Here is a 27,481-nt window from a genome sequence, read left to right as displayed (position 1 = left end):
TTTGGATACTGTAAATGTGTAGAAACTTTATATCGTCAAACAAATATTGATACAATTTTGTTTATATTTGTTTCTATGCTTTTTTTCCCCTTCACTGCTTCTAGGTTATAACACGTAATGAGTTAATGCTGGAAGAAACCAGAAACACTATCACTGTTCCAGCATCTTTTATGTTACGAATGTTGGCATCTTTGAATCACATAAGAGCAGGTGAGAGACTTCTTTAGGACTTGACCACCACATTGATCTATGAAAAAGCAGATGGGTTGGGGAACCATAAAGATCTTCAGTTTTATCTGCCTACATCTGAGGTCTGTGAAAAAGTTAAAGGATCTTCATTGTCTTAATAGAAGTGCTATGGAATTGCTTCTGTGGTGTGAGACTTGCAACATTTCGCAGCTGTTTTTTTTTCTTTTGTCTGTTTGTTTGTTTCTTTAACCTCGAAGAACAAGAAAATGGCACAATATATTTTAAATGTGACCATACTATCCACCCTGGAATAGTGGGAAACAGCCATGGAGGATAAGGAAAAAGCTGAGGTTCTTAATGCCTTCTTTACATCCATATTTAATAGTCAGACCAATTATCCTCAGATTACTCAGCCTCCTGACTTGGAAGTCTGGGATGGGGAGCAGTTAGGGACCTTGTACTCCACCTGGACTGTCACAGGTCTGTGAAGTTGGATGGGATCCACCTGAGGGTGCTGAGGAAGCTGGCAGACGTGATTGTCAAGCAGCTTTCCACCATCTGTCAGCATTCCTGCTCAACTGGAGCGATCCCCGAGGGCTGGGGTCTTCCTAATGTGATGCACAGCTATAAGAAGGATCGTAAGGGGTATCCAGGGAACTAGAGGCCTGTCAGCCTGACCTGGGTTATGGAACACATCATCCTGAGCATGATGACATTGCATGGGCATGTGTAGGACAACTGGGGAATCAGGCCCAGCCAGCATGGGTTTATGAAAGGCAGGTCCTGTTTGACCAACCTTATCTCCTTCTGTAACAAGATGACCAGCCTGGTAGATGAGGGAAAGGCTGTTAATGTAGTCTACGTAGACTTCAGCAAAGCTTTTGACGCTGCCTCTCACAGTATTTTTCCAGAGAAGCTGGGCAGCTGTCTCCTAGACATGCCTTGACTCATTGCTGAGTAAAGAGCTGGCTGGAGGGCTGAGCTCAGAGAGTGGTGGTGAATGGAGTTAAATCCAGTTGGTGTACAGTCACCAGGGGTGTTCCCCAGGGTTTGGTACTGGGGCCGATCCTGTTTGATATCTGTATTGATGAATTGAAGGAGGAAATTGAGTGCACCTTCATTAGGGTTGCAAATGACATCAAGTTGTGGGGAAGTGTTGATCTCTCTGCTAGAAGGCCCTTCAGAGAGATCTGGACAGGCTGGATTACTGGGCTGAGGCCAATGGGATGAAATTCAATAAGACCAAGTGCTGGGTCCTGCACTTTGGTCACAACAACTCCATGCAACGCTACAGGCTTGGGGCGGAGTGGCTGTAAAGCTGCACAGAGGAAAAGGGTCTGAGGGTGTTGGTCAACGCTCAACTGAACCTGAGGCAGCAGTGTGCCCTGGTGGCCAAGAATGCCAGTGGCATCCTGGCTTGTGTCAGAAACAGTGTTGCCAGCAGGAGCAGGGAGATGATTATCCCTTTACTTGGCACCCTTGAGACCACACCTTGAGTACTGTGTTCAACTTTGAGCTGCTCACTACAAGAAAGACATGGAAGCTCTGGAGCATGTCCAGAGAAGGACAACAAAGCTGTGAAGGGTCTAGAGCACAGGTCTTATGAGGAGTGGCTGAGGGAGCTGGGATTGTTCAGTCCGGAGAAGAGGAGGCTCAGGGAAGACCTTATCACTCTACAGCTGCCTGAAAATAAGTTGTGATGAGGTGGGGGTTGGCTTCTTCTCTCAGGTAGCAGCAATAGGATGAGAGGAAATGGTCTCAATTTGCTCCAGGGAGGTTCAAGTTGGATGTTAGGAAGAATTTATTCTCAGAAGGAGAGGTGAAGTATTGAAGCAGGCTGCCCAGGGAGGTGGTGAAGTCACCATCCCTGGAGGCATTTAAGGAAAGGGTAGATGTAATACGTAGGGCCGTGATTCAGTGGGCCATATTGGTGGTAGATGAATAGTTAGACTAGATTGTCTTAAAGGTCTTTTCTAACTGTAGTGATTCTATGGTACTGAGAAGGAAGCAGAGACAGGAGGTTTTGGGAGGCTGGTATGACACGTGGGGTAGAAAACTAGCGGAACTGTAGATGAGTGTGGCAGATGCATTAGATATTGAGAATGAGGAGGAGGTCCAGCACTGGCTGAGCAGAGTAGTGGCCTTGTATTGATGAAGCAGGAGGGAAGCTCTGCCTGGAAGCAATTGCTGCTCCTCTTTCACCTCCTACTTATCTATGTGGAGAAGACAGCCAGGAAAAGAAGAGAAAAGCCACTGTATCCAGGCCAGTGGTGTGCTTTACCTCTGCTGTTTTTTTGCTTTTTGGGGTTTTGTTTTGTTGTTGGTTTTTGTTTTTGTTGTCTATTTATTTATTACAATTTCATTTATTTTATTTGTGTTATTGTTGAGTGAGGTTTTTCTTAACCTGGCAGTGCATGTTCTTTGAGTGATTCATACTGAGCCAATATTGTTCCTACACACAGTTCTGTGTCTGCCAGTCATTAAACATCAAGAAGTAAGGTTTTTTTACACATACAGTGACAGATAGCAATTGTGCAGTTTCCTGGAGTATACAAATTTCTAATTGTAGCTTCTCAGAACAATATCCTCAATCCCTTGGACTCACCGTCTCTTTTTTTAATATAATGCTTTCATTCATCCTTTCTGTGCTGACAGCCGGTCAGCACCTACTAGGTTTCTCATTTTGTACACAAAATTCACTTTTTGCTGTCACTGTTGTTTCTCATTGCAGTGTTGTCTGTCCAATCCCTGCTGTCAGTCCATTTTCAGCTTCCTTCATGGTTCTATTACTGTGTAACGCACAGCCACTCTGCATTGTATAATAGCCCAGAGAGATACTGCATTGCCAATACCCCCCAGATTTGGAAGCTCTCTTTACTGAATCTTCTCTGTGCCTTACAGACCGATTGGAAGGCGACAGATCAGAAGGATCTGGTCAGGAGAATGAAAATGAAGATGAAGAATAACCGGCAGTTGTGTGCAAGCACCTAGATGTTAATGGAATTTGTACAAGACATTAATTATATTTTTCCTTACAGAGCTTTAGTGCAATTCTAAGATACTGCTTTTGGATAACCTAACCTTCTGTTTTTGAATGACTGTGTGCATGACTTTGAGAGAGTGTGCAAGTAAAATAAGCAAAAATGTTTTTAAAATGTTTTGCCATGTATGAGGGGTGCTAGGAGATGCAAAGTGCAATATTTTCCTTAACCTGCAAATGTGGGAGCTTGGATCAATGTTTTAAAGTAACTTTCATTATAGTAAAAACGTTGGTTCAAATAAATTTCTATACCTGCTGTTTGCATGTTCGTTGCTTTCTAATTAAAAAGATTTGGTTGTTTTAAGTAGTTTCTTGTTTTCTCTTTGTGCAGCCATTGATTTATCACCTTGTCCCTCTATCTCTATTTCTGCTTTCATTTGCATTCTTTCCTACAATGTTTGTGAAGTGACAAATGCAGTTATTTCTTGTAATGAACAAAGCAGGTGACTTTGAGACACCGTGCTTTTTGGTTCTTGGATTTCCATGGATGTAACCCACACGTACTTCCACAGCATTGTCTGTCAGTCATACTATAGTGCCACTTTCTATGCTTCATGCTTGAATCTGCAGTGCTGGTGAAGTAGTTCTGTTTCACCAGTAGATCTGTGATGCCAGCTCTTCACAGCAGCAGCAGATATAGCTTAGTTTCCATTAGATTTAGAACAGAGAAAATATACTGTAGGTGTACTAAGTGAGTGTGAATTAGGAAATTCCTGTGCATTGCTTCCTGGGAGTAGTTACTTAGGAAGAAAGGCTGATCAGTCCGAGGGTAACAGGCTGTACCCGTTCTCTTTATGCTGTTGGATGGCAGTGGAAAAGAGGAAGTGAAGGAAGACAAAAGAACATGGAACAGAGCAGCTTTGCTCAGTGGCTGTTGTTGCCAAGGATGCAGATGCCAAAAAGCTCCATTGCGAGCGAGAAAATGTCAGGAACTGTAAATCAGATGGATGAGGGTACCTGAGTGGGAGGTTCCACACCCCAAGCCTTGCAGGGACCTGATTCCAGTTTCAATACAGGCAAAAGGCTTGGAGAAGGGATGTGAATCACAGAAGTACAGGGAGATGAGAAACCTAAGACTTTGAGGAGATGGAAGCAGCAATTATATGGAACCCAAGTGCCAGTAAAAGGGCAAAGGAAGAATGGAGTGGAAGAAAAGAGTGAGGAGATGGATAGGGATTTTTATTTTAATTTTTTTTAAGGTTAGAAGAATGGTTGAGAAGAAAAACTGGGCAGGTGAACACAGAGGATTAGTAAGCAAGAGCAAAGTACAAAGGCTTCCAAAGCAATCCAACAAAGTGAATTTAGGAAAGAGGAAATAATTGTGGAGGAGAAAAGGCTTTGGAGACAGAGGGTGCTGAGAGCATTGGATGTTTTGGAACACCGCACAGCTGTGGGAAATGGGAAACTTCCTACCCAAAGGATGGAAGCCTGGTAAGATTTTGAGAATGTATCTGCCGTAAGCAAGGCATGGTGTGAGAAATCAAGCTAAGTTCTTTAAGCTATGGAGTGAAAGTAACTCTAATATGGGTATTTCCCTTGAATTCTTAATACTCCTTCTATTAAGTTTGGAGAACTATGTAGTAAATATATGTGGTAGACCTGATGTGCCTGTTATTAGAGTTTGCTGCTCTGATTTATCGGTGGGAGGAACAGAGCTGTTTTTCTGCAAGGCGTCTGGAGCATTTCTGTATTGGAAACACAAAGTAGCACACTATTTGATGTATCTGTTCGGTCTGGAGCAGGTGAACCTCTGAAGGGGATATTTGAAACATATCTGCTAATCTGCCAATTATTTAACTAGATCATTGTGTCTACAGCAGAAAGCTATCTCTGTGAGACTTGTGTTTGCATATTACCTATAATTCCATTGTTTTTTTCACTCATTCTCAAGCATATGGACATGGTAACCATTCACTAGGATGGTCCACAAATCAATTTTAAATTCCATATGTTTAGATGTGGCTTTGCCAAATAAAGGGGTTGTTGAGTTTCAACATGGGCAAAAGACTGATATTTGAAAGACTTCTGTCAAACTTCAGTGATGCTTTTCAAGTTGCACTTCTAAAACTACCCTACCTATCGGGTTTGTCTTCGGTTGGAAGAGCTTTTGGTAATTGGTTCTGTCTCAACTCCCAGAACAGTGCAGTAATAGGAACTGTTGGCAGAACTGGTGGTAAATCTCTGGAGCTTACAGCAACAAAGGAAAAATAAATGAAAACCTTATTCAAAGATGCTTGGAATCAAAGAAAGCAAGCAAGCAGAAAACCAACTCCTGACCCACAATCCGAACCCTCACAGCTTTGGGCCAGGGTTCCCCCTAGCGGGGAAACCATGAGTAATACTGTTGGAACACATCGAACCAGCAGTTGATCTGACTGCATGCTGAAAGGTAAATCTCCAAGATATTTTGTTTCTCACTGCCTTGCCAGCAGCCCAAATGTGACAAACAGGAGAGCCAGTGAGACTCCGGGGATGTTTTATTTTCTTGCTGTGTGAACTGAAGACTGTTGGTGTGCTCAAGCTGCTGTTCTCCTACTCTGCTATCCTGTCCTGCAGCAGCTTGCTGTAAGTGTTCACATCCTAGAAATTAATCCTTCAATTAAAATGAAGAGTAACTATCTAATGCCAGGGTTCAGTTGTCGTCAAGCTCATGTAGAATTCCATAGATACCGGAATGCCTTTCAGAAAGATATTACGACTGTTGCAAAGATGAAAAAGCAATTTCTTTGGTGTATTGCTGTGATTCCTGGCAACTAATTGGGTGCTGGAGCTCAGGCAGATGGGTACTGTAGGCGCATTCTCTGGTTTAAATGTCAGAGGTGCTGGCTGAGCCTGTTTGCACAGTGATCTGCTGAAGCTCAGTGTCTTTGTGCCATTTTCCCCCACTGGAGGCAGGGTGGGGTTCACTGAAGACGTCATCCTGTGTTACCCTTGCCATAAAATCTTCTTTTAAGCGGTAGATAAATGTAACTTCAAAAAAGCTTTAAGGTAGAATGATCTCTATGTCTTATGCACTTTGAGAAAATTCTGGAGGTTGATTTTGAAGGAAAAAAATCCAGAAATAAGTGCTTAAAATAGATGTTAGTGGAGGTACGTGTGCAAATGTGTAAGAGATGGGAGGGTACGCTCAGAGATGCAGGCCTGGAAAGCTGAGCAGTGATGTCTGCAGTCATTTTTCTGTGGAAAGATACCATCGAGCCAGGTTCCATCTGCGGGACTGAGGCCTGATGCAAAGCATATAGATAGTCCTTGGGAACCCTGTGTCTGTGCATCGTTGTTGTGGGGGACAGACCCGATGGCTCCAGCAGAAACTAAGCTGTCAGCACGGCTCAGGTCAGAGCCCTTATTCCTCCTGGTCTGGAGCCACGTCACTCCAAGAGACCTCTGCTGAAATAGAGGAAATAGCACAGAGGGCAGCTGGGCGGTAACCCGGCTCACCTCAGTAAACATCGATTTTTGAAACCCGGGGCTAAATCAGTTTTTAACTATTTCTGTGGTTTATAGGCTGTCCCAATGCTTTCATCTGTGAAAGCATTTGGTTTCTCAGTGATGTCATCTGCTGTTAAATCTGAGCTCTTTTTTGAGTGTGGTGGAAGTTCATTCACCTTTGTTTTAAACGTTCCTTTTATTATTTATAATTCTCTTTTCTTTTGTTGGAAAGGTGTCATTTCCCCTCTCTGGCTCTAAAGAACTTTCTATCAGTGCTCCCCATTTGATTCATTTCCATTTGCTGATAGAGCAAATGGAAGTCCAAAGAACTGCTAATGAGATGTATCAGTTCAAACCACAGGCATGTATCACTCCTAAAGAAAGCTCTTCCAACTGTTAGTCAACACGTTAGCATGTTCCCTTCTTTTTGTAGAAGAGTGGTACGGAAAACCATGGCACTGGCAGATTAAATGCCCAAGTCAGAGCTGATGGCTCCTCCTTGAGGCACTTCTTAGTTCAGTGAAAATCTTCTAACTAGAGCTCATTAATGGGCTTGTTACTAATAGGAAAACAAAACCGAGGGACCTTCAGCCGCTGTCAAACAGTACTGCGGGTCAGTGGTCAGACTGTGTTTCAGTATCTCCTCCTGCCCAGCCTGCTCTTAACCTTGTGCAGTCTGGCATATCGCTGCTATTTTTTTCCTGCTGGTGAGTGGTGAAAGAGGGAGAGCAAGGAGGGAGGAAGGAGCAGGCTGTGGGAGAGCTGTAAGAGTTGCAGCTGTATGTTTTCAGCAGCACCACACAGCACTGTGCTCCACTCCTTTCCGGGACTCGGCTATTGTGCCAACAAATACAAGCCAGCCTCCCATGTAGGTTTCAGGTGTACTTATCTCCCTACTGCACTGCTTTCCTCTCATGCAGTACCTGGCCTCCCTTCTGAGCCCATTGTGAGTGCACCGTTCTCTCTGTGCGTCGATGTTTTACTGACCTGGGGCAGATGGGTGATACCACAGCCCTGGCTGCAAGCTCCAGCCCCACTCTGCTTTCACAAACAGTCATTGTGAATCCGTGTATTCTAGTAAGTACCTGTCTGTTTGCATCTAATTGAACAGAGCTGCTTCATCTCCTACAATTACTGTATTAAATTTTAATGGGCCTTTTTGTTCTTCAGTTCTCATTCGGTTACGGAGATGCATGCATCTCTGAGGAAGATTCACCAGTACTGAGAGTCTGTTCTCCACATCTCTCCTATATAAATGCTTCTTGCACACCTGTTCCTTGCTTTGGCACTGGAGTCATTCTAGAGAAATCTGATTTAAAACAAGGGGCACTGAAAATCAAGTTATAATTTTGAAATCATCCAAAGGAATAGTAGGTGTTACTGTGATGTAGGGTGTTATTTATGATGGCATTGCTTCTTTTCATAGAAACACAGAACCATTTGTGTTGGAAGGGACTTCAAAGTCCACCCAGCCCCAACCCCATTCCATGGGCAGGGCTGCCCCCCACCAGCTCATGCTGCTCAGGGCCACATTCAAGCCAGCCTTGAGCACCTTTAGGGATGAGGAGTTGCTGGACTGGATATCTATTCATCAGAGTGCAGTGGTTATTCAGCAGGATGTGCAAGATGGATTCGTGCTCTCATTTAAATTACTGCTGAATGATTTAGTGTCTACAATTGTCAGCCACTAGCTCTGAGGGCAGGGGGTGCTGCTTCAGCACTTTACAGAGAAAAAAAAAAAAGGTATCTGAGACTGTTATCCATCTCCATGAAATACATTAAATCAGCATCTCAAACAGAAATATGGTGCTTTAAAGTAATCTGCTGTTATTTTACCTGGGATTATAAAAAGCAAGGAAGGTTTCTCTAAGTCTTTAAGTGGATATGACCTTTTAGATCAACCTCTATATGTTTGGCACTGTGACAAAACCACTTAATTGGCTTGAATGGAGGTTGCTTGACAGCAACTTTACAGGTTCCAGGGCTCAACATACAACACGCATCAAAATTTTCTCCAATCTTTCTCAAGAGAATTCTCCTGCTATTGAAAAATGAATGGTGTCGTGCATTTGCAATCACTGCATGTAAGGGTCGAGCAAAGAGAGCACTGGAGAGCACAGACCCCCATGGCTGCTCCTGCTTTATCCCCAATGCGGAGAGCACCCAGAGCCACAGTCAGGCCTCCGTCGGCCATCAGGAGCCCCTCACCTCTCCCAGCCTCTGGCTGTTGTTGCACGACTGTCACCAGCAGCGACTGCTGTGCCCTTGCCCTCACCGTGCTGAAATTCCATCCACTTGCTCCAAAGCCCAACTTCTTCATTCGTGTCACGAGAATTTCACACCGCTGCGTTGAATGAGTTTGATTGCTGCCTGCATGCTCTCAATTCGGCTGTGGTGGATCCTCTGAGGAGAGCTGAGCGAAAGACGCAGAAATGAATGAGTGTGATCATTTCATTTGAGAAATTATTTCTCTCTGCCCTCCTTTCACAGTCTCTTCCCCTCTAATGCACTTTGCTGTAGGCGACCCTGAGCCCAAAAAGTGGTGGAAGGCTGGAGCCTCTCCTTTGGGCTTTCTTTGGCCATGTTCTCTTTGGGTGCAGAACAGGTGGTTGCTGTGTGAGCAGCACCAGGCCTGTGCCATTGGACCTGGGCAATCTATGTGGTAACAGAACCGAGTTCTCTCAGGCCTCTGTCTCAATACAGATGGTGAAACAGGGTTTGATTGCTTGGGGCTGATGAGGGTGTAACAGTTGTAGGAATAGTGGGCTGGTGGATTGAATGGGGCTCTTTGTTCACCTCTGAGCGCAAAGGCTGTGAGGGGCCTCTTTTACATGGACCATTCAGCCATCACCAGGTAGCAGAGTTGCACTGGGATCAGCATTTGACAGTCTGTGGGGGGTTGCCATGGCAACTGGCGAGATGTAGTGTGCTGAAGGAAAATGCAGCTTCTGGGCTAATTCCTGGGAAGCAAGTAGCGGGTGCCTCCAAAATGTGCCCCTCCAGCTCCAGGTGCTCCCAGAGATACATGGGGGTGTAGATCCAGAAACCTCCTGGGTAACCAAGCTAGTGTGAAGATTTGGTCAGAAGCAGAATTTAGTCTAAAGCATTAATTTGTTCCCAAATGCGCTCACTGAAGCTGATCAGAAGCCCCACTCTCTGGCAGCCTGGGGCCCATCTTGAGCCACGGGCCTGGGGTATCGGGCAGCTGCTGTCAAAACCCATGTTGTCGGTGTCATTGATATGCTCCAGAGCACAGGCAATGCATTTCATTACGGAAGTGTTTCCAAAATGAAATTTCATTAGAATATACTGTTTGCAAAGCAAACTAGGATTAAATAGAAAAAGGAAAGATGAAACATCTTGTTCCAGCACAGCCCAAGACCTCATTTTAATGGGAACGTTTCTCTTGAAGGAGACAGCCAGCACACTTTGTCAGCACTGCACACCAGTACATGAGCAGTCGCTGTATTAGAGGCAGTTACTGCTTTTTATGTGTTGTTTTCTGTTTGTTTCCTTTTGAATCACGTTTTTTGTTGCTCCGTTCAACAGAATGCATTGTGAAGCACATTGCAATGAACGTGTCGTTATATTAAACTCATTTGCCAAGATTGTTTTTAGAAATATTATATGCTTCAATATCCACAATCACCGTAAATTTCTAAGTGTTTTGTTTTCCTGCACAGCTCAGCTACATCTGCTTTGTGCTTGCAGAATTTTTTAATTAGTTCTATCTTACTGGTAGGTCAGGTTACTCAGTTTGTGTTGGAGCGCTGTCTCTCATCATCAAAAGGTAAAAAAGTAAATTAAAAAATTACATTTATTTACCAGATGCAAATACTCTTCCTATATAGACTACCTCGTTTTTGAATAATGCATTCTAGGCTTTCCTACTATAAGTGGTGCTGGGGCACTTCTGCTCCATCTCGTCTCATTTGGACTGTCAGGTGAGCACAGTAACTCTCCCTATCACCTCTCTTTGTTGTTCTTTTATATTCTGCTGCAAATAGCTGTCGGTTCTCGTATTTGCCCATGCAGCACCAGGAGGCTCTGAGCAGCAGGGACATGAGAGCCTTGGTTGAGCTGGGGAGAAGTTTAGCTTCTCTCTTGAAAAAAAAAAAAAAAAAAAGAAAAAGAAAAAAAGAAGAATGTGATGGGCTAAATTTGGGCACCCTTTTCTTGCTGCATCTGAACCTGTACACCTTCCATCCTTTTGGCTGAATTCAGCTGTACCAAGAGAATTCCTAAGGATTTTTGGTCCTGACTGTACGAGTCATCCTAGCTTCAGAGGTTCAACACAAGCCCTGAGGGAATTAAAAATGCATTTCCTCTCTAATAATTGTGATGTTTTCCTGGAGACGGGTTGTGCCAACAAAATCTGTGCTGTTTCTTTCCCTTCCTGATTTCAGATGAGCTACATCGCCCAGATCTGCTATATACAAGTGTAGCTCGACCATACCAATGTGCTATTAAGATTGCAAATCTATGAATAATGCTTGGTGGGGGTGCCAGCTGCCAAAATGACAGTGTGTGCTTATGGAGATAAGCCCCAAGTCTCTGATAAGGCCCACTTTTGAGCTATTTTTGAGTCCCTGTTTATTTCTGATCCTTCTGTTCTCAGTGCCATCTATTTACAACTTCATATCACTGCGCTTGACGGTCCTCAAAACAGAATCACTTTTGGTGGAGTCACCATCCCTGGAGGTGTTCAGGAATCGTGTGGCTGTGGCACTGAGGGACGCAGTTAGTGGGCATGGTGGGGATGGGTGGGTGGTTGGACTGAGTGACATCAGTGGTCTTTTCCAGCCTTAACGATTCTAGGATTCTAAAAATTCGTGATCAAGACCCTGCAAGGCTGAGTAGGGTTTCCTATTTGTTTAATTCTTTTTTAGGCTTTCTTTTGGATGAACAGATTATTGTTATAAATACTCTACAAAGAGCTCACTTTGGCTTTCCGCCTCACCCTACACCCTACTTCAATTTGGTAACTCTGCGATGTTCAAATCTGACACATTGCCTCTCCATTTTGTCTCTGAAACTGTTACCAGTTGATGGATGCACTGGTTTAAACACTGATTTAAAGACTGATTTAACGCTGAATCCTGCAACCAAGATATGTAACATGGGTCAGCTCTTTAAAAGGCAGCAGTAGCAGTAAGGAACCAGGGTGTCCCAGTCACGTTACAGTTTGGTACATTAGGAAAAGCAAGAATGCACCTGATTTCTTATTATAGAACATGGAAAGAAAAACGCTTGCTGTTTGAATGAGATAAGGATTTTTGCTCAGTTCCACTTGAAAAAACATCAGCAGTATTTTTCTAGCCAGAGGGAAATTGCGCAGCTTGACATTTTGCTAAACTCCCAGCTTTTAAAGGCACAGAATCTAGAGCTGACACTTAGAATTATTTTGGAGCAGAACCTACAATTATGGTGGGTTTTGTTGTTGTTGTTTTTTGTAATTTATGTAAGGCTGTTATTCATCTCTCAGGACTGCTAGAAGGCACACTATTCTCCTGCGTTAAGAAGTCACTTTGTCCTTAAAAATAAAACACAACCAAGTATTTATTTTAACTACAATTAACGCTAATCAGTTCCATAACCTAAGGTCAAGCTCAAGTTATCTCTGGTTCTCTCTCGCTATTTTTGTACTATTCACTCTCTGACAAGAGCTGAGAGACCACTGTGGTTCTGTAGCACTTCACTACAGCTCTGGGATTTGAGCTGGTTTATTTCCTAAATTCCTAGATACCACTTTCCTACACACATGTACATTTATGGAACTCCTTATTGTAGCAGCAAACAGAGTTAAATTTAAATCAGTTCATTATTTAATTGGAAAAGATTAATAATTAGGAATTTTGTCTGTTTGTACATATGCGATAACTAAATTCTGGGCTGTTTGCTCTATTGTTCATAAAGAGCATCATTGGTTCCTTCTGTTAAAAAATAGCTGAGTGTATGGCATGCATGTGTATTTTTACTGGTCTATTAACATTATTTCACTGTTCAATGTCTATGCTGCTAATCTGTGTCATAGACATCCATGTGACGATACTTCTCACCACAGTTGTATCAATTATAAAGTCTCAGCTGTTGGACTTTCTGCTGTACCAAAGTGGATCCAAAGTTGTACTTTGGATGATATACATCTGATCCATTCTTGATAGTATCCTGTTGTTTTCCTAACCTATGTATCTGATAAGTAGGCTTTAAGGCTTGAAGGTATCAGGGTGATCAACTTGTCGGACTCTTTTGCCTCAATTGGAATTTTTGATCAGTTTTTAGCCATTGGGTCTTGCGTGTGTTTTTCTATCAGAAACAAAAGCACAAAGAATAAGAAACCATCTCTTTGCTGGAATACTCTCACTGCAGTTTTTCGATGCATTTCTATTCTTCAAGATTTTATGAGATGTAAAAGTCAGTACTCTGATGCTGGATTTAATATTCTAGCGATGATCTCTACGAAATGGCACACCAATGCAATTACCTCCTATTTCCAAGGACTAAAGGATCAACTCTATATGTTTATAGACAAATAGCTTTTAGAATTACTGTTTCATTACTAGGATTGTATAATGCATATTTTCTTGGGACAGCTATAATAGGATTTCAGAGGAAAATGGAATGAGACAATGCAGTTATCACCCGTGATTACTCCTTTTGTTCTTGTCTGAGTCAATTCTGGGGGGAGGGAGAACTTCTTGTTTAGTGTTTCATAAATAATCTGCTGGCTTTAAAGGTAAATTTAATTTTATGACTCCAAGTGGCAGAGAAGCCAGGAGAAAATGATAATTGTGTTCTTAAAATGATGTATCAAACACAGAGGGTTTCAACTGATATGAACTGCAATGCACGAGCAAAAAGCTGGTTAAACTGACAGAAGTAATGTACACATTAAAAATAAGTTAATAACCACACTGAACGGAGCAAATGAACACCAGCTTCACAGCAGAGGAAAAGAGGGAGGATGTGTGTATGTCTGGTTTATGCAGAAACATGATGTATGCATATCTATATTACACAGGATGCTCTCATGAGACTCTTAAGTGCCTGCAGCAACTTGACTCTAGGTATCAGAAAACGTGCTCACATGTTAACAGTTTTACAAATACTGCAAATAAGGTGTGAAATGGAAACAGCCTGTGCTAAGGGCCAGTGAAGAAAAGGTTCCAGATTATACCAGGCCAGAACGCTAATGCCAAAATCAGCAACAGAAGATTTTCTAATCCCGTTCAATGACTCTGAGACAGCTGGTCACCTCATCTGCACTTTCATCGAAATGAGCCCCCAGAGTTAACATCGACCTCTCCAAGTACTGCTAATGTTTTTTTTCCAGGAAAACTTTCCCATTCCTAAAAAATGCCACTGGACTTTATTTATAATTCGCAGAGACACTTGAACGTAATACTTGTGTAAGTGCTGGTCCAAAATACTGAACTTTCAGTGATATCACTCATCTGGGTTGTTGTAACTACTAAGAAGTACTGTTCACTGGAGTCTTACACGCCTCATTGTTCTCCAGATGAGTGAAGTTAGGAGGAACTCATGAACCACGATAAAGTAGGTTTGGGCTTAGGGAACATTTACAATTCCCAATTATGCTCTTCAAGGTATCCTGGTGGAAAAAAATGTTTTCTGATCAGAAGTTTGGAAAAATGCTGAAAGGCTTTGAGCGAATGAATACCCGACAACAAGTTGGTTGCGTAACAGCAGGAGTTTAAAAAAAAAAAAAATCCAGTTAAAGTTACTACAAACAATTACTGAGAAGGGAATAAAACTGTAAGAATTTAATTTTTTAGCAAACGCAGCAAGCCAGCACCTCCAAACAATTGTTTTTCCAAAAACAACACTCAAAGTGACTTCATTTTTTTGTGTGTGTAAAAGGAAGAATTGATCCTCAGCTTCTCTGTCTAGGAGATGTGGGACATGAAGACATATCAAGGAGAACACAGCCATCTTTACAATTTTTTTTTTGTCTTGTTATTATTTATTTGATTTTAATAATGACAAGTCATGAAATCCTCATTTTCGTGCTGTCTGGGACAACACATCAAAAAAGATAAAGCAGTTGAAGCAGTCACGTGTGAATTATGTCAATCTATATTTCTGCTCTGCCTCATTTATAATTCTTGGTCAACTACAGCCCTTTGAATCTTAGTTTTGACATAAGGGTTTCCTAGCCTGTTACTTTTGGAAAAAATGGAGCCTTCCATCCTGCTGTCAGAGGATAAAAAGAGAAACTGAACTAAGCACTACTGCCTCCACTGCTGTTAGAGCTCCTGCTGCTGGTGCTCTGCCGTGGTTGCTCAGAACCCACCAAACTTTTTGGAGAACAAACTACCAATGAACACTAGACAACCAGAAGAAAAGGCATTTGAGTGACAGACTGCCAGCATGCGCTATGAATGCTGGTGAGCTGCATAAAGTGTTACCCTACTGTGGAAGGTTATGGGGGGTTGAGACGAGGTGTCCCCTGCAGCAGGTTTGAGGAAATGAGCTGCAGTTTGGCACTCTGGGTTTTTTGGCACTTGATGTTATACTGTTTGGGAAATCAGTGTGTTTTGTGAGTGTAATCCATGATATACTCTTGGTTTTGCATGAAACTTGGAATCATCATCTCTGAACACTTGTGTAGTACACAAGGATGATGTCTCTTCCATCAGTCTTCACAGCTGAGTCCTTACAGTCCCGCACCAGTCAGTCTCATCTTCTCTTTCCCAGCTTCAGCCAGGATTCAAAGTCACACTTCTTCTGAGCAGTGGAAGATACAGGATTATGGCAGGATGGGGAAAAAAAATGGACTGATATTAACTATCACCCTTCTGTAAATTGCCAAATAGTTTGTTTTCATTCTCATCTGCAGCACAGAGTAAATGGAAGTCAACAATTCTCAATTTCTCCTACAATGTATTTGCTGCATACTTGTCTTGTTGCACAGCCTTAGGAGGATAAGACAGTCATAAGATGGAGAATGGTGCACCAAACATTGCAGTGTTTTGGCTGTTGTGGGCATAACCAGTATTTGTCTGTAGGTAAGTGGATACTCTGGGATAAGGTGGAATTTTTCATGTAGAATTCCGTTGATACTAGAGTGTTCTTGTGTTGTGATGTCTTGTTTCTGTGGCATGGAAAGAAGGACCCTATTTACACATGATTTGAGGAAAACAGTGCACATTTTAAGGGACTGTTGGGTGTAGCCAGCTGGGTAATGCTGAGGTTGTCTGTACAATGCTGTGATGGCTGTAGAAAGTAAATGTGTGGTGGACTTTCCAAAGTGACAGACAGGCTCCAAATCTGGAGCCTCCAGACCTAGGTGGGCAATACCTTATAGAAATATTCCCTCAATTTTTGTGGACTGTAGCAAAATTGAAATTCAGTAAATTCTAGGGAAAGTGTAAGAACTACAAAAGCTAAGAAAAATATTGCCTTAAGTTGTAACATCTATTAAACAGGTAGCAAATTGTATTTAATACTGAGCCACTAAGATAGTGAAACTGAAAACTCTCCATCCAGATTAAATTGGATAAAAGTGACACTGTGTGATAAATTTCAGAAAAAAAAAAGAATTACTTCATTAATATGTGATTCCTTATAAAGTTCTTTAATATTTAATGCAATTAAATGTTGCTCAGAAAGAATCTGGTGCTTGTCTTAGAAAAATAAGAAGTGCAAAACAATTTTTGACTTTAGTGCAAATGGAATAAAACTCTTTTTTGTGATCTTAGAATATTTCAATGTAACATCTTGCCTACTGATACACTTTGTATAAGACAGCCTTCAAGCACATAAACCTTTCCTGTCCTTGCCTAAGCAAGAAGAAATCAAATGAGAGTTAGAATGGTTTTGTTTGTTTTAAAATGTTTATCACTCACAGCTGGGAGAAAGATGGGGCTTGAAATTGGGAGCTAGAAAAAGCTGGGAAACATTTTAGGTCCAGGACACGAGGCTGTGTCTCATTTAGGAGAACTGGTGACTAGGAGCCTAGACAAAGGAGAAAGGAGTGCATAAGGGTTGCGACTCTGGGAGATGGAAGCTGTGTGGTTAAGAATAAGTGAGAAGGAATGCCAGTGTATTTTTAGTTGAAACTAGAGCCACCTTTTAAAGTCTAGAGCCATATTATCCAGTCTCCTCTTACGCATCACAAAAACTATGCTGCGGACTTAGCCTTACAATGACAAATGTGTTCATATATGGACTGCTGCAACCTGAGTCTCAATAAAAACTAGAGAAATCATGATGACTTGAGAAAAATCTGTCCTTAAACTCTAAAATCTCTTAAGCAGATAGCAGTGGTGTGTTGCTGAATTGGACTGTTGCATATGCAGTCAGATTTTTTCTCCTACTGTTAGCAGCTTCAGAAGGAGCTCCAGAAGATCCTGTTTGTGGCAAGATGGTTATTGCTGGAGAAATAAAGGGTATAACATTGTTATTTCTAATTTCCTAGGCTGAGGAGTTGTGCAGAAATGTTACTATATCTGTGGGTTTGGAATGCCAGGGTAGCTATTCAAATGTGATGCAGAGGAGCTATTTAGGGTAGTAAGAAGCTGATAGCTGCGGTTAACAGCAAGGAATTTTCAGGGTCCCTATGGGTGAAAATTACAGTGTGTGCAGAGCAAGCAGAATATTACTAAGCTGCTAACAAACAGAAATTATTAGCAAGTTGTGACTCGGTCAGAACAAAGCACGTGCTGGTACCTGATCCACATTAGCATATCAGCACAGACCTGCTCGTGGTTTCTTCTCCACTAGGCAGAGATGTCTCTGGTTTCCTTGAGCCTGTCTGCACAGGCCTTTTCCTCTTACTCAGCAGGTGTCTGTCACTGTTAGCAAAGGACACTTAGAACTCAAATATCCTCTTCAGGAGCTGAGTATAAATGAGATTACAGTTCTCTCCCGGAAAGGGGATTGACAGCTGTACAGTGTTAGTGCATCTGTCCTGAGTCATAGAGATGCCCCACCAAAGACAAAGCCCACCTGTTGCCTGTAAAAATCACCAGCAAAGTGATTCACTAATTTGCAATTTTTCAGTGTATTATTTTTTTAACTTCTGCATGATTAGAGGATCCATTTCTTGACAAGGAGTGGGGGGACAGAACCTTGTTAGTTACAGCACCTTTTCTAACTGGCTTTTCAAACTTCCTAAGCCAAAAAACTTTTCCAGCCTTCGCTTTGAGAACTTACACCTACTTCCTCTGGGCTAAGAAAATCTGATTGATCTTCAGACTACACTTGGACAGTGCAGATATTGTTCTCGACCAAAGCATAGCTCATTTTTGTCTGAGCTAGTGACTACGCTCTGATATTGAATTCCTGCTGTCAAGTACCTCATTCTGAAAGGTCAATGGGAAAACATATCTCTGTGGTTCAAAAAGTGTTCAGCAGCTAATGGTATCTTACAGCCCTCTCACGCCAAATGGCTTCAGACTGTAGTTCATTCATAGTCTGATAATGGACAAAGGTAAATCTAATTAGAAGACATACTGACAGTCTGATTGCCTTCATTTTTTCTACCTCAGAATAGATAAGAGTATCTACATGATGATAATAATAGTAATAATAATAATAATAACAAATAATTAAAGCCTTCTCAGAACAGTTGTCTGGCTGAAGGGCTGAATGTTATAAATGGCCACTCTTCTATCCTTACTGCAGGCTTGCAGCCAGACATGCTCTTCCTTTGTGTAGTAGTTAATGGTTTTAAATGGTATTGGAAAATTTGAAAAACAATTTTCTTGACAGGCTTACTTAGAAAAAAAAAATCTAAACAGCCATAAGCCTAAGACATCCAGTTACACGATCTAAATTGAGCACCTTCAACTGAAGGAAAGCAGTGTAAAACCTGAATTACCTTTTTCATTATAGCCATCACACAGGGAGAATGGAGTTTGCTTTGCTTGGAAAATCAGTGCCTTTAAGTTCCCAGTGGGACAAGGCAGGATGTAAGCAGGGAAATAAAGGGCTAGGAAATTTGAGGTTATGAGACACTGGGGGCAGTGGAGTTGTCTGCAGCGAATAGGCAACGAGGAGGATGCAAACACTGAATCTTTCAATCCAGTTTTGTAGAAATATGAGATGACAAGTTGTTTAACAAATGGCTGGACATGCAAAGCAATGCAGGGCTATGGAGATGGGTTAGAGAGAGATGAATTTGGCAGCTAGCAGCATAGAGGTGAAACTACATGGTGAGAGGGCTCCACTGAGAAAACATAACAAGTATAAGACAGGTAAAACACCGTTGTTGCCTGCAGAAAGAAATAAAAATGTTAAAAAAACGAATATCCACCAAGTTGCAATCTGTAAAGCAGGCAGAATAAAAAGAGAGCAATCGTTGACAGACAGGGAAGGAAATGTGGCAGAACAACCAGGTAAAGCAGCTATAGAAATGTCTTCTTTAACTCAGCAAGGAGAGAGACACAGGTGAAATGTACTTGAGGAAAACCAGGAAGAGAGATGTCAGAGAAGACAGGGTCCCATGAGACCTGTGGAGACAGCCTGAGGAGATGATCAGCGCTCTTGTCATGGAGGCACCAGCTAATTTACTGACAGTCAGAAAGGTAGAGTGGGAGGAAGGGCAATTTTTCCAAGAAGACAAAGCAATTGAAAGTAATGGAGAGAACACTAGGACCTGAAAAGCAAAGGAAATGAAGGGACAGACTAAAGAGAGTGCAAAATGGGCTGCTTTATCTTGAGGTGATGCAAAGATCAAGCTCTTAGCAGAACTGACATTGTTTGTAGAAAATGAAATGTCCTGAAAGCTGGGAGAAACATCTAGCAAATAAAAAATTGCTAGGAAAAAACTGTTCTACTGGGTTTCAAGTGTAACCAGCAATGCTGTAATGTATGGATGCCAGCATGGCCAGACTGTCAGAGGGATATGTCTTCTCTACCATCCCTTACTCCAGTGAGATACTCAAGCCTCCATCTGCTCTTCACATCAAAAAGCAGAAATTTGTGACCTTCCAGGGGGACAGGAGGGAGATGTTTGTAGAAATTTTGCATTCAAAAGAAAAGTTTTCTCTTTTTTTTTTCTTTTTTTTTTTTTCTGGTGATGCTGGTACGTAGACCATCCTCTGGTTAGTGGCTACCAGCATTAGTTTCAGGAATTAAGCATCCCTCACCACAGAAAGCATTATTACTGTCAGAGCAGGTACCAAGGATACAAACATATTGCAAAAGGAAATATATCATTCTGTGGAATCCTTCAAATCTTTATATTACAACTTTCATCTAGCTTCTAGCTGAGTTTTGCTTTTTTTCACCTTCTGCTTGTGGCACAGGATTTCTTATAAGGTCTTGTGGGCATCCAAATTTGTCAGAAAGTAGCATGGATGTTACCAGCAAAGGCTTTTACTCTTTCAAGAAGAAAGAAAGATAGAAAATGGAATCATTACCTCTCATCTTCATTTGCCTCACTGTGGCTAAGGACAAGGGTACTAAGAGGATTCAATGTGTTAATTGCAGATTTGTAAAAAAAAAAAAAAGTGCAAAGGGGGCCAGTAGCAGAGATGCCAGACTTCTAGTTTCACTGTCTTCCTTTTTTCCTTCTCAGAAAGAATACCTTCCTCTCCAGTGTGACCAGTGCTTCTGTAATTACTGAGGGGTCTCTTTACTGCCAAAGCATCCCCCTTTGCAGTTTAAGGGTGCTGTTTCACAGCTTACACCTGCCTGATCTTTCCGTCTTGCTCCTTCTCCTTCTCTTGACTGCAGCACAGGCTGACTGCAGAAGTGAGGTAGGAGTGTGGAACAGCAATATCTCCCATAGCTTTTCAAAAGCTCAGAACGATTTGTCACTCGTGCACATAAACATCTGACAGAAACATATGGCAGGAATGAGCAATAGCCCCCTACGCTTGCTCACAGTGGAGCTGACAGGGCTGCTTGATCCACGGTACAGAAGAAAAGGGAAAAGGAAATACATTTCTTTGAAGCTGGGGGATTAACATTTTCTCAAAGGTGATCTTTGCAAAGCAGCTGCCAATTCCATATACTTGCTTATGGGCTTTGTCTTTCTCTTAAGATCTTTGCCTCTTCTAGCCACACAGTATAACTATGGCAGGAATCAAAGCAGTGATGTACAATTTCTCCATTGTGTTGTATGTTGTGTTTGAGCTGGTGACCCTACCTTGCTGCTGTGCTGTCTAGTCACTTCTGACTGCCCGCTGTTCAGATGTAGTCTGTATGCCTGTCACCCTTCTTATGTGACTTAGCAAATGTCCAGATTTTTCTGAGCCTTGCTGGATTGGTTATGGTCTCTTTTTTTTTCTTTTTCCCCCCTACAGTTAATAATGTTCTTCAGTGGTGCTAGGAGAGAGAACCGTGCTGAGATTCAAGCAATATGGGGCATGGCACCTTTACTCTGGCAAGTCTTAACACAGGAGTGCCCCAGAGAGTCCTTTTGGGCAGCCCCAACTGGCAGGGAAAGACAAGAGGACCCAGGCAACATCCAGCACCAAAATACCATTCCACTTGGATTTAGGGCTCCTCTTCTTCCTTCTGGTTATATTTCACATGATAACAGGTTAGTTTATTTTTAGGCTAGATTTCTTAAAAATACAGAAAATGTTCAGGGCCATCTAAACTGGGAGCTACGGGACACAGAGAAAATACCAGCTAGGAGTCCAGGGGAAAAAGACATCCAGGAGCTTGAGGGCTGGAATGATCATCTTTTGTGACTGCTACTCTGGGTGATCCTTTGGAGTAGTGAATGGCCTGACTTCTTGTATCATTGCATCTTTTCACCTCCATAACCAATGCGTTCTGTAGAGTAAATTAAGATTTGGTACTCCATGCATGTGAAATGTAAAAGTATCAGATCCCTTTTCAACAGGTTATTAGGATGAGCATCTTCTTCATCCTGTTGTGAATAATGCTGAATGAAGAGTTATTCAAAGGAAGATGTCACTCAAAAACAAACTAGTATTTCAGGGGGGTTGTGCTCTATCAACTCCTGGGTCGATCGTGTCAGAAGAGACTGCCTTCAGATGACTTTCTTCTCATGTCCACTTGAGTCTGCTGATTCTTCAGCACTGCACATACAACTTGATCATCTTGATTAGAGAAACCATCATGTCAACATAAGAAAACAATAAACACACTAAAAATTAAGCAGATTAAACAATCATGCAGTCAAAAATAAGTCAAGAACACCATTATAGCTATTTAAGCTGTTTTATTCAATCTTCCTGATTCAGACCCTGACCTCCTTCAAGATCCACAGAGTTGCACATCCTGCATCTGTTTTCTATAGTCTGTTCTCAGTGGATACTCTGTGTTGGCTCTTTCTTCATAAGAAAATTTATATACCTATTGCATCTCACGTTTTCTCATGTTTTCAAGTTTATAAGGTCAAATTTCTCTCTGGTTTCTTGGTAGAAGCCAAGACCGTGTTCTCTGTTCCCTTCATCTGTTGAGATGGCAACAATGTCAATATTTTTTCCTCCCAAATACAAGTTTTTCATGCCTTTCTCATCTCAAAACAGTTGCATAATGCAAATGTTTCATTTCTGGCAAGAGACCACAGAATAATGGAGCTTCTGTAGTGTGCAACGCTCCTCCTTGGAAACATTAAAAAAATTCTACTTTTTCAATTCTAAATAGCATGTGAAGTGATGAGTTTCAACATCGACAAGATAAGAACTCACATCTGCAAGAACACCAGGTAAGATCAGCTGGGCTTACCAGAAAATGTAATATTTATGTATGAAAAGCTACAGCAGCACAAACAGAAGGAAATAAAAGTTATGGAGATCATTCTCTGAGTGATAATGGAATGTGAAGAACAAAGCAATTATCTGGCAAAGTCAACAGGGGTTCATGAAGGGAAAGTCCTACTTATCAATTTGATGTCCTTCTATAACACGATCCCACTTTCTGGCCAATCTTGTTTCATATTTTTATTGATGATCTGGATGAAGGAGCAGAGTACATCCTTAGGAAGTTTGCTGATGGGAGGCACTGTTGATTCTCTGAAGGTATGAGAGGGACCCGGATAGACAGACTGGAGTTTGGGACGATCAGAGATGGTGTGAAGTTCAGTGAAGGAAAATGCCAGGTTCTGCACCTGGGATGGAAAATAACAGATGCAGGCACAGACTGGGAGATGTGTGGTGGGAGAGCTACTCAATGGAAAGGGATCTGGGGGTGCTGATTGACATCAGGAGCCAGCAGTATGCCCTGGAAGTCAAGCTACAAACTGCATTTCAGGATGCATTAAACAATGTATAACCAGCCAGTCAAAAGATGAGATTCTACTGCTATACTTAGTGTTGGTGCACACTGACTTGAGTACTGTGTACTGTTCTGGGCTCTAAAACATAAAAAAGATATCAAGGTTCTTGAAAGTGTGCAGAGGAGGGTTACAGAGCTGGTAAAAGGGCAGGCAGTCATGTCCTGTGAAGAGAGGCTGAGGACACTTGGGCTTGTTTAGACTGGAGAAAGGTGGCTCAGAGGTGACATCATTGCTCTCTACAGCTTCCTGAGGAATGAAAGCGAAGAGGAAGCTTCCGGTATCTTTTCTCTGGTACCAATTACGAACAAAGCTACCCTAGTGAGGTTCAGGCTGGACATTATAAAAGATTTCTTTGTTGAAAAAGTGGTCAAATATAGGAACAGGCTTCCTAGTGAGATTCTAGATGCCTCGTGCTTGTCAGCATTCATGAGGAATTTCAACAATATCCTTAATAACACACTTTAACTTTTGGTTAGCCCTGAAGTGTTCAAGAAGTTGAACTTATCTTTGTAGGTCCCTTCCACCTGACCTCAATCTCTTCCATTCCATTCCATTCCATTCCATTCCATTCCATTCCATTCCATCCCATTCCATTCCAAATTTAAAAACAAAATGGATTTTCTAATTAACTTCTAGCAAAGTCTTCTCCTTTTTGAGAAAGAAGTCTTTTCTGTATTTGAATAAATATAAGAGCATCTTTCTGTAACTCTTTAACACTGCTGGAGGCATAAAATGAGATAGAAGTAGAAATATAATTAATTTCTGACTAGGTACTGGATGGATGCAAATAAATACCCACAATGTGTGTTGACTTTAACTGTGAGCTTATTTAAGACAGAAAGCAAGATCAGGGAAATCAGTTTCCCCTTCTCAAACCATTCTAACTACTGGCCAACAATTTCTGCATGATCTTTGGTCCATGAGATGCTATCCCAGGAGTTTCAGCAGCAAGGACGTGCTGACAGCCCAACCACAGTGGTAAGGAGCTTGATGGCAGCTAATTTCTACTTCTTTGCCTATACAGATGTCTCTACCAGAGCTGTCAGATTGCTCCTGGTAACCACCTTTGCTGACAGCTCATGAAGCTCTGTGTTTCAGAATCTGCAGTATCAAAGTACCTTCAGGCTGTCAGTCTGTAAACTGAAGACCTACAGATGAGTGGACTGCAAGTTTCATAGGCCCATACATAATGACACTGAGGAAATAATGTGCTGCAGGCAGCACTATGCTTAGCTCTGCCTGTCTGCTTCAATCTTAGCTCTTTAATTTCCTGCGGCTGCAAATCATGATGAGAGGCTGTGCTGTGATTTAAAGATTCTGCCTTATACTACATGTGTTTTTGAACTGAGACCATCATTTTTTTGCACCCATTCTTAGGATCTTTATCTGCTGCTCCTTGATTCTCTTTAGAAATCGTCCTTTACTAAGAAAGTCATTTTCATTAAGAAAAAAAAAATCATATATTCAAGGGCGTGTGAGGACCTGACGAAGATCACTTGCTGTCTTCTAATCCAATGAATGTTGAGAACTGCCGTATTTTATCTCTAAGATGTGGTACTTAAAAAAAAAAAAGGGAACTGGGTTAGGCTTGCCATGTTTAATCACACTGGGCATATATGCAGGCAGCTGTTTAGATGAGCTGTGTTTGCATTTGTCTTTATCTTATCGTGTGCTGTTCTGTCAACTGAGCTTTTTAAAATGGAAAGTGGAATCTTACATTCATGGTGAAAGGGAGGCTGGTGACCAAAACCTTTGATACTTCTCCAGTATTTTAAAGTCTTTTTCCCACTAAAAATGATAAAATGGATATTTTATGATTCCTTGTTTTTCCTCTGGGATTTTTACAAGAATAATTACTCTAACTTCAGTTTATATATGCATATATAGATAATGTTTTTACACTCAATGAGCAGCATGCAGATGATTCATGAGCTTTTACTTCACTGTGATTGTCGCTGCATCCTGACCTATACTTTTCATTTGAATTCTAATTGTTGGCTATATTAAGGTGGGATTCAGTCCTTTCTTTCGTGTAAGATTTTAGAAGGATTTTCCAATGTAACAAAAACGCATCATTTTCAGTGATGACAATGCAAATAACAACATTCTTATGTAATTTTTTAATATATGTGGGAGTGTGTATTAGTATATTTGCTGACACTTACAGCCTCTAATTGACTAGCTGTGCTCTGAGCAAGAAAAGATGATAAAAGTAAAAGGTTTTATAAAAACACATGAAAATATGCGTCCCTGTGAGAAAATTTAAGGCAAGGAGGATTTTCCAAGTGTAAAAAGAAACGTGAATTGTTGCCAATCAGTGTTAAGCTTCATGATTTCTTTTTACTTCAGTTTGTATAGCTGCACTTTCAGTCTGATTCTGAATGACTAGATACAGTTTTTCTAAATCCTACATTTTCCTCCTGTGGATATGGTGTGGTATCAGAGCATTGCTTATCTGCTGTTTAACAAGGAAAAGTATTCAGCAGTAATGATAGATCTGTCTACCTTGCTCCTGCAGGAGCAGTTACATTGATATTAATATATCATTTTACATGGGTTTCGTACAGGTTGGAATTAAGATCTTGTGTGATCAGGGTGTTGACATGGAAGGGGTGGAAACTACACAACAAGAAGTGGATATTCAAGCTTTCAACTATAAATACGATGAAAAATACAAAGTATTTTTTATTCATTTAATGCTGTAGTACAGAAAATAGCTTTTCAAATAGCTTTACTTACAAAACGGTGGAAACGCTGCAGGCAGCAGAAAGCAGAGGATTTTATAATTGTCTCTCTGTTGCACTGAATCATGACATGCTGGACTCTGTATCTTCTACACAATTTTTTAATTTTAATTTTTATTTTTGCTATTGCTGAGCTCCTTGATATGCAGCCTGAAAAAGGAAGAGGTAAAAGAAGCCTTGTGAAAAGCAGAAAGGAGAGAAATAGATTTTCAGTAAAACAATCAGAATCTATTTATTTTTCCTTAACATTCCACGAAATATAATTTCACAGCACTAGGCTCTTTACCCCTCATTCAGTTCTCTCTTGCAGTGGGAAGAGTCTCATGATGCAACAACAGATGCTGCCATACCGATTTTTGGGGTGATTTAAAAAAAAATATATTGAAGACAATCCCTCCGTATCACCATTAGTGGGAGAAATCCATACAGACATCATCAGATCACACAGGTGTGGCGTATTTGGGAAAAGTCTGTGGGGCTGGGAGCTGCAGTGTGCTGATAGAGGGTGCAACACTGGAAGCCTGGGTGTGATCAGAGTTCCTGCACTGCGGCTCAGCGATGCCTCCTGCTTTGGGAGGGTCACACTCTTCGGAGTGAGTTACACAGTTATGTGCATTTATAGCAGCTGCACGTTGCACTTCATGTGCTGAGTGAAGCTCCTTTGTTACAGAAAGGAAAAAAGAAAAAAAGAAAACACTTCAGAAATACTGGAGAGAATTCTACAAGTCTTGCACGCTCTGTTCCTGAGCCTGTGAAACCCAATACTTGCTACAGGTTTTAATCAACTCAGTGTTTATTCAGAAAGAGAAATAAATCCACTGCCACTAAAAATTGACCTAATACTTGACATGGACTCGGAGTTGAGTCTCGCTTATCTTACACTTCTGGAAATCTCTCACGTACGAGTCGGCACGTACATTACCCCATCCACACAATATTAACTATACTCCTGCCATCACAGGGTGCCAAATTATCTCTGCATTTCCCAAGCATAATCTGTTCTTCTCTTCCTATTCTTCAAGTCTGCACAGCACAGACTGACTCCCACAGCTATATCTAACAAATTTATCACTTTTCTCTCTGTGGCATTTTCCTGAACATGGATATAGAACACACTGTAATGTAATACGTGGCAGAACCACATTCCCTGTAAAATAAAAGTATGTTTCTTGTTACTGGAAAAGCTTTTAAATGTGACCACTGAAGACTAAGAAAACAGAAGGCAAGTAAACAGTAGCTCACGACTGCTATTTAAAATCAACTGTCTTCAAGTCATCCTGAATTTTTGTGCTTGACAACTTTTGAAGTCTAATGCCTATGACATTGTTCCCCAAATTATTTCCACATCAGCTAACCTGTGGTGTTTATTTCCACAGTCTATTTTGACACTCCTGGTGAAATTGGTGACAAATGCAGGCTATATGCTGAGGTTGTAAAAATGCCTTTTGCTAAAGGGATCAGATTAAAATTGAGAAAAGAATGTGAGATGTAAGAAGCCTATTTGCCTTCTTGCCATTCATCATGCCACCTGCATCAGGTCACAGCAGTCAGCACTGATGGCTTGCCACCTCACGTCACCTTGCAGGGGCTAAATGATAGTAGAGGGCACTATCTGTGGTGAGTTATACAATAGGGCCCAATAGCTCAAACCAATTTCTGTACTGAAGCCTATATCCCCCTATGGGCCATGCAGATTACAAGGAGACCTCCTGCTGAGCAATCACGAGGGAATGAAAACAAAACAAAAAAACTATGCAGAGAAAGCACCAAAGAATGATAATAAAAACTGCGGTCAATGGCAGGCTCAAGGCAGGTATGAAGAGGTGTTTATCCTCACACTGGGCAGTTCTGCTG

The 27,481-nt window shown here is 41.5% G+C and overlaps 2 protein-coding genes across 11 annotated transcripts in view; both read left to right on the top strand.

The window, feature by feature from the left end:
* DCAF6 (DDB1 and CUL4 associated factor 6) overlaps nt 1–3,533 on the top strand; it is an 82,272-nt gene extending 78,739 nt beyond the window's left edge. For all 8 annotated transcript variants that reach the window (XM_052703080.1, XM_052703077.1, XM_052703069.1 and 5 more), the window contains 2 exons: nt 105–210; nt 3,091–3,533. In XM_052703080.1, the coding sequence (XP_052559040.1) occupies nt 105–210; nt 3,091–3,155 (171 nt within the window). In that variant the 3' untranslated portion in view covers nt 3,156–3,533. The remainder of the gene's footprint in view (nt 1–104; nt 211–3,090) is intronic.
* A 7,757-nt stretch (nt 3,534–11,290) lies between these two features.
* Nucleotides 11,291–27,481, top strand: part of GABRR3 (gamma-aminobutyric acid type A receptor subunit rho3) — a 52,518-nt gene continuing 36,327 nt past the window's right edge. For all 3 annotated transcript variants that reach the window (XM_052703219.1, XM_052703275.1, XM_052703243.1), the window contains exon 1: nt 11,291–11,398. The gene's annotated coding sequence lies outside the window, so the exon portion shown is untranslated. The remainder of the gene's footprint in view (nt 11,399–27,481) is intronic.

This window comes from Tympanuchus pallidicinctus, unplaced genomic scaffold (assembly GCF_026119805.1).
Source record: "Tympanuchus pallidicinctus isolate F22 unplaced genomic scaffold, pur_lepc_1.0 scaffold10, whole genome shotgun sequence".
In the NCBI taxonomy this organism is placed as follows: domain Eukaryota; kingdom Metazoa; phylum Chordata; class Aves; order Galliformes; family Phasianidae; genus Tympanuchus; species Tympanuchus pallidicinctus.
This window is presented reverse-complemented; position numbering and strand designations above follow the sequence as displayed.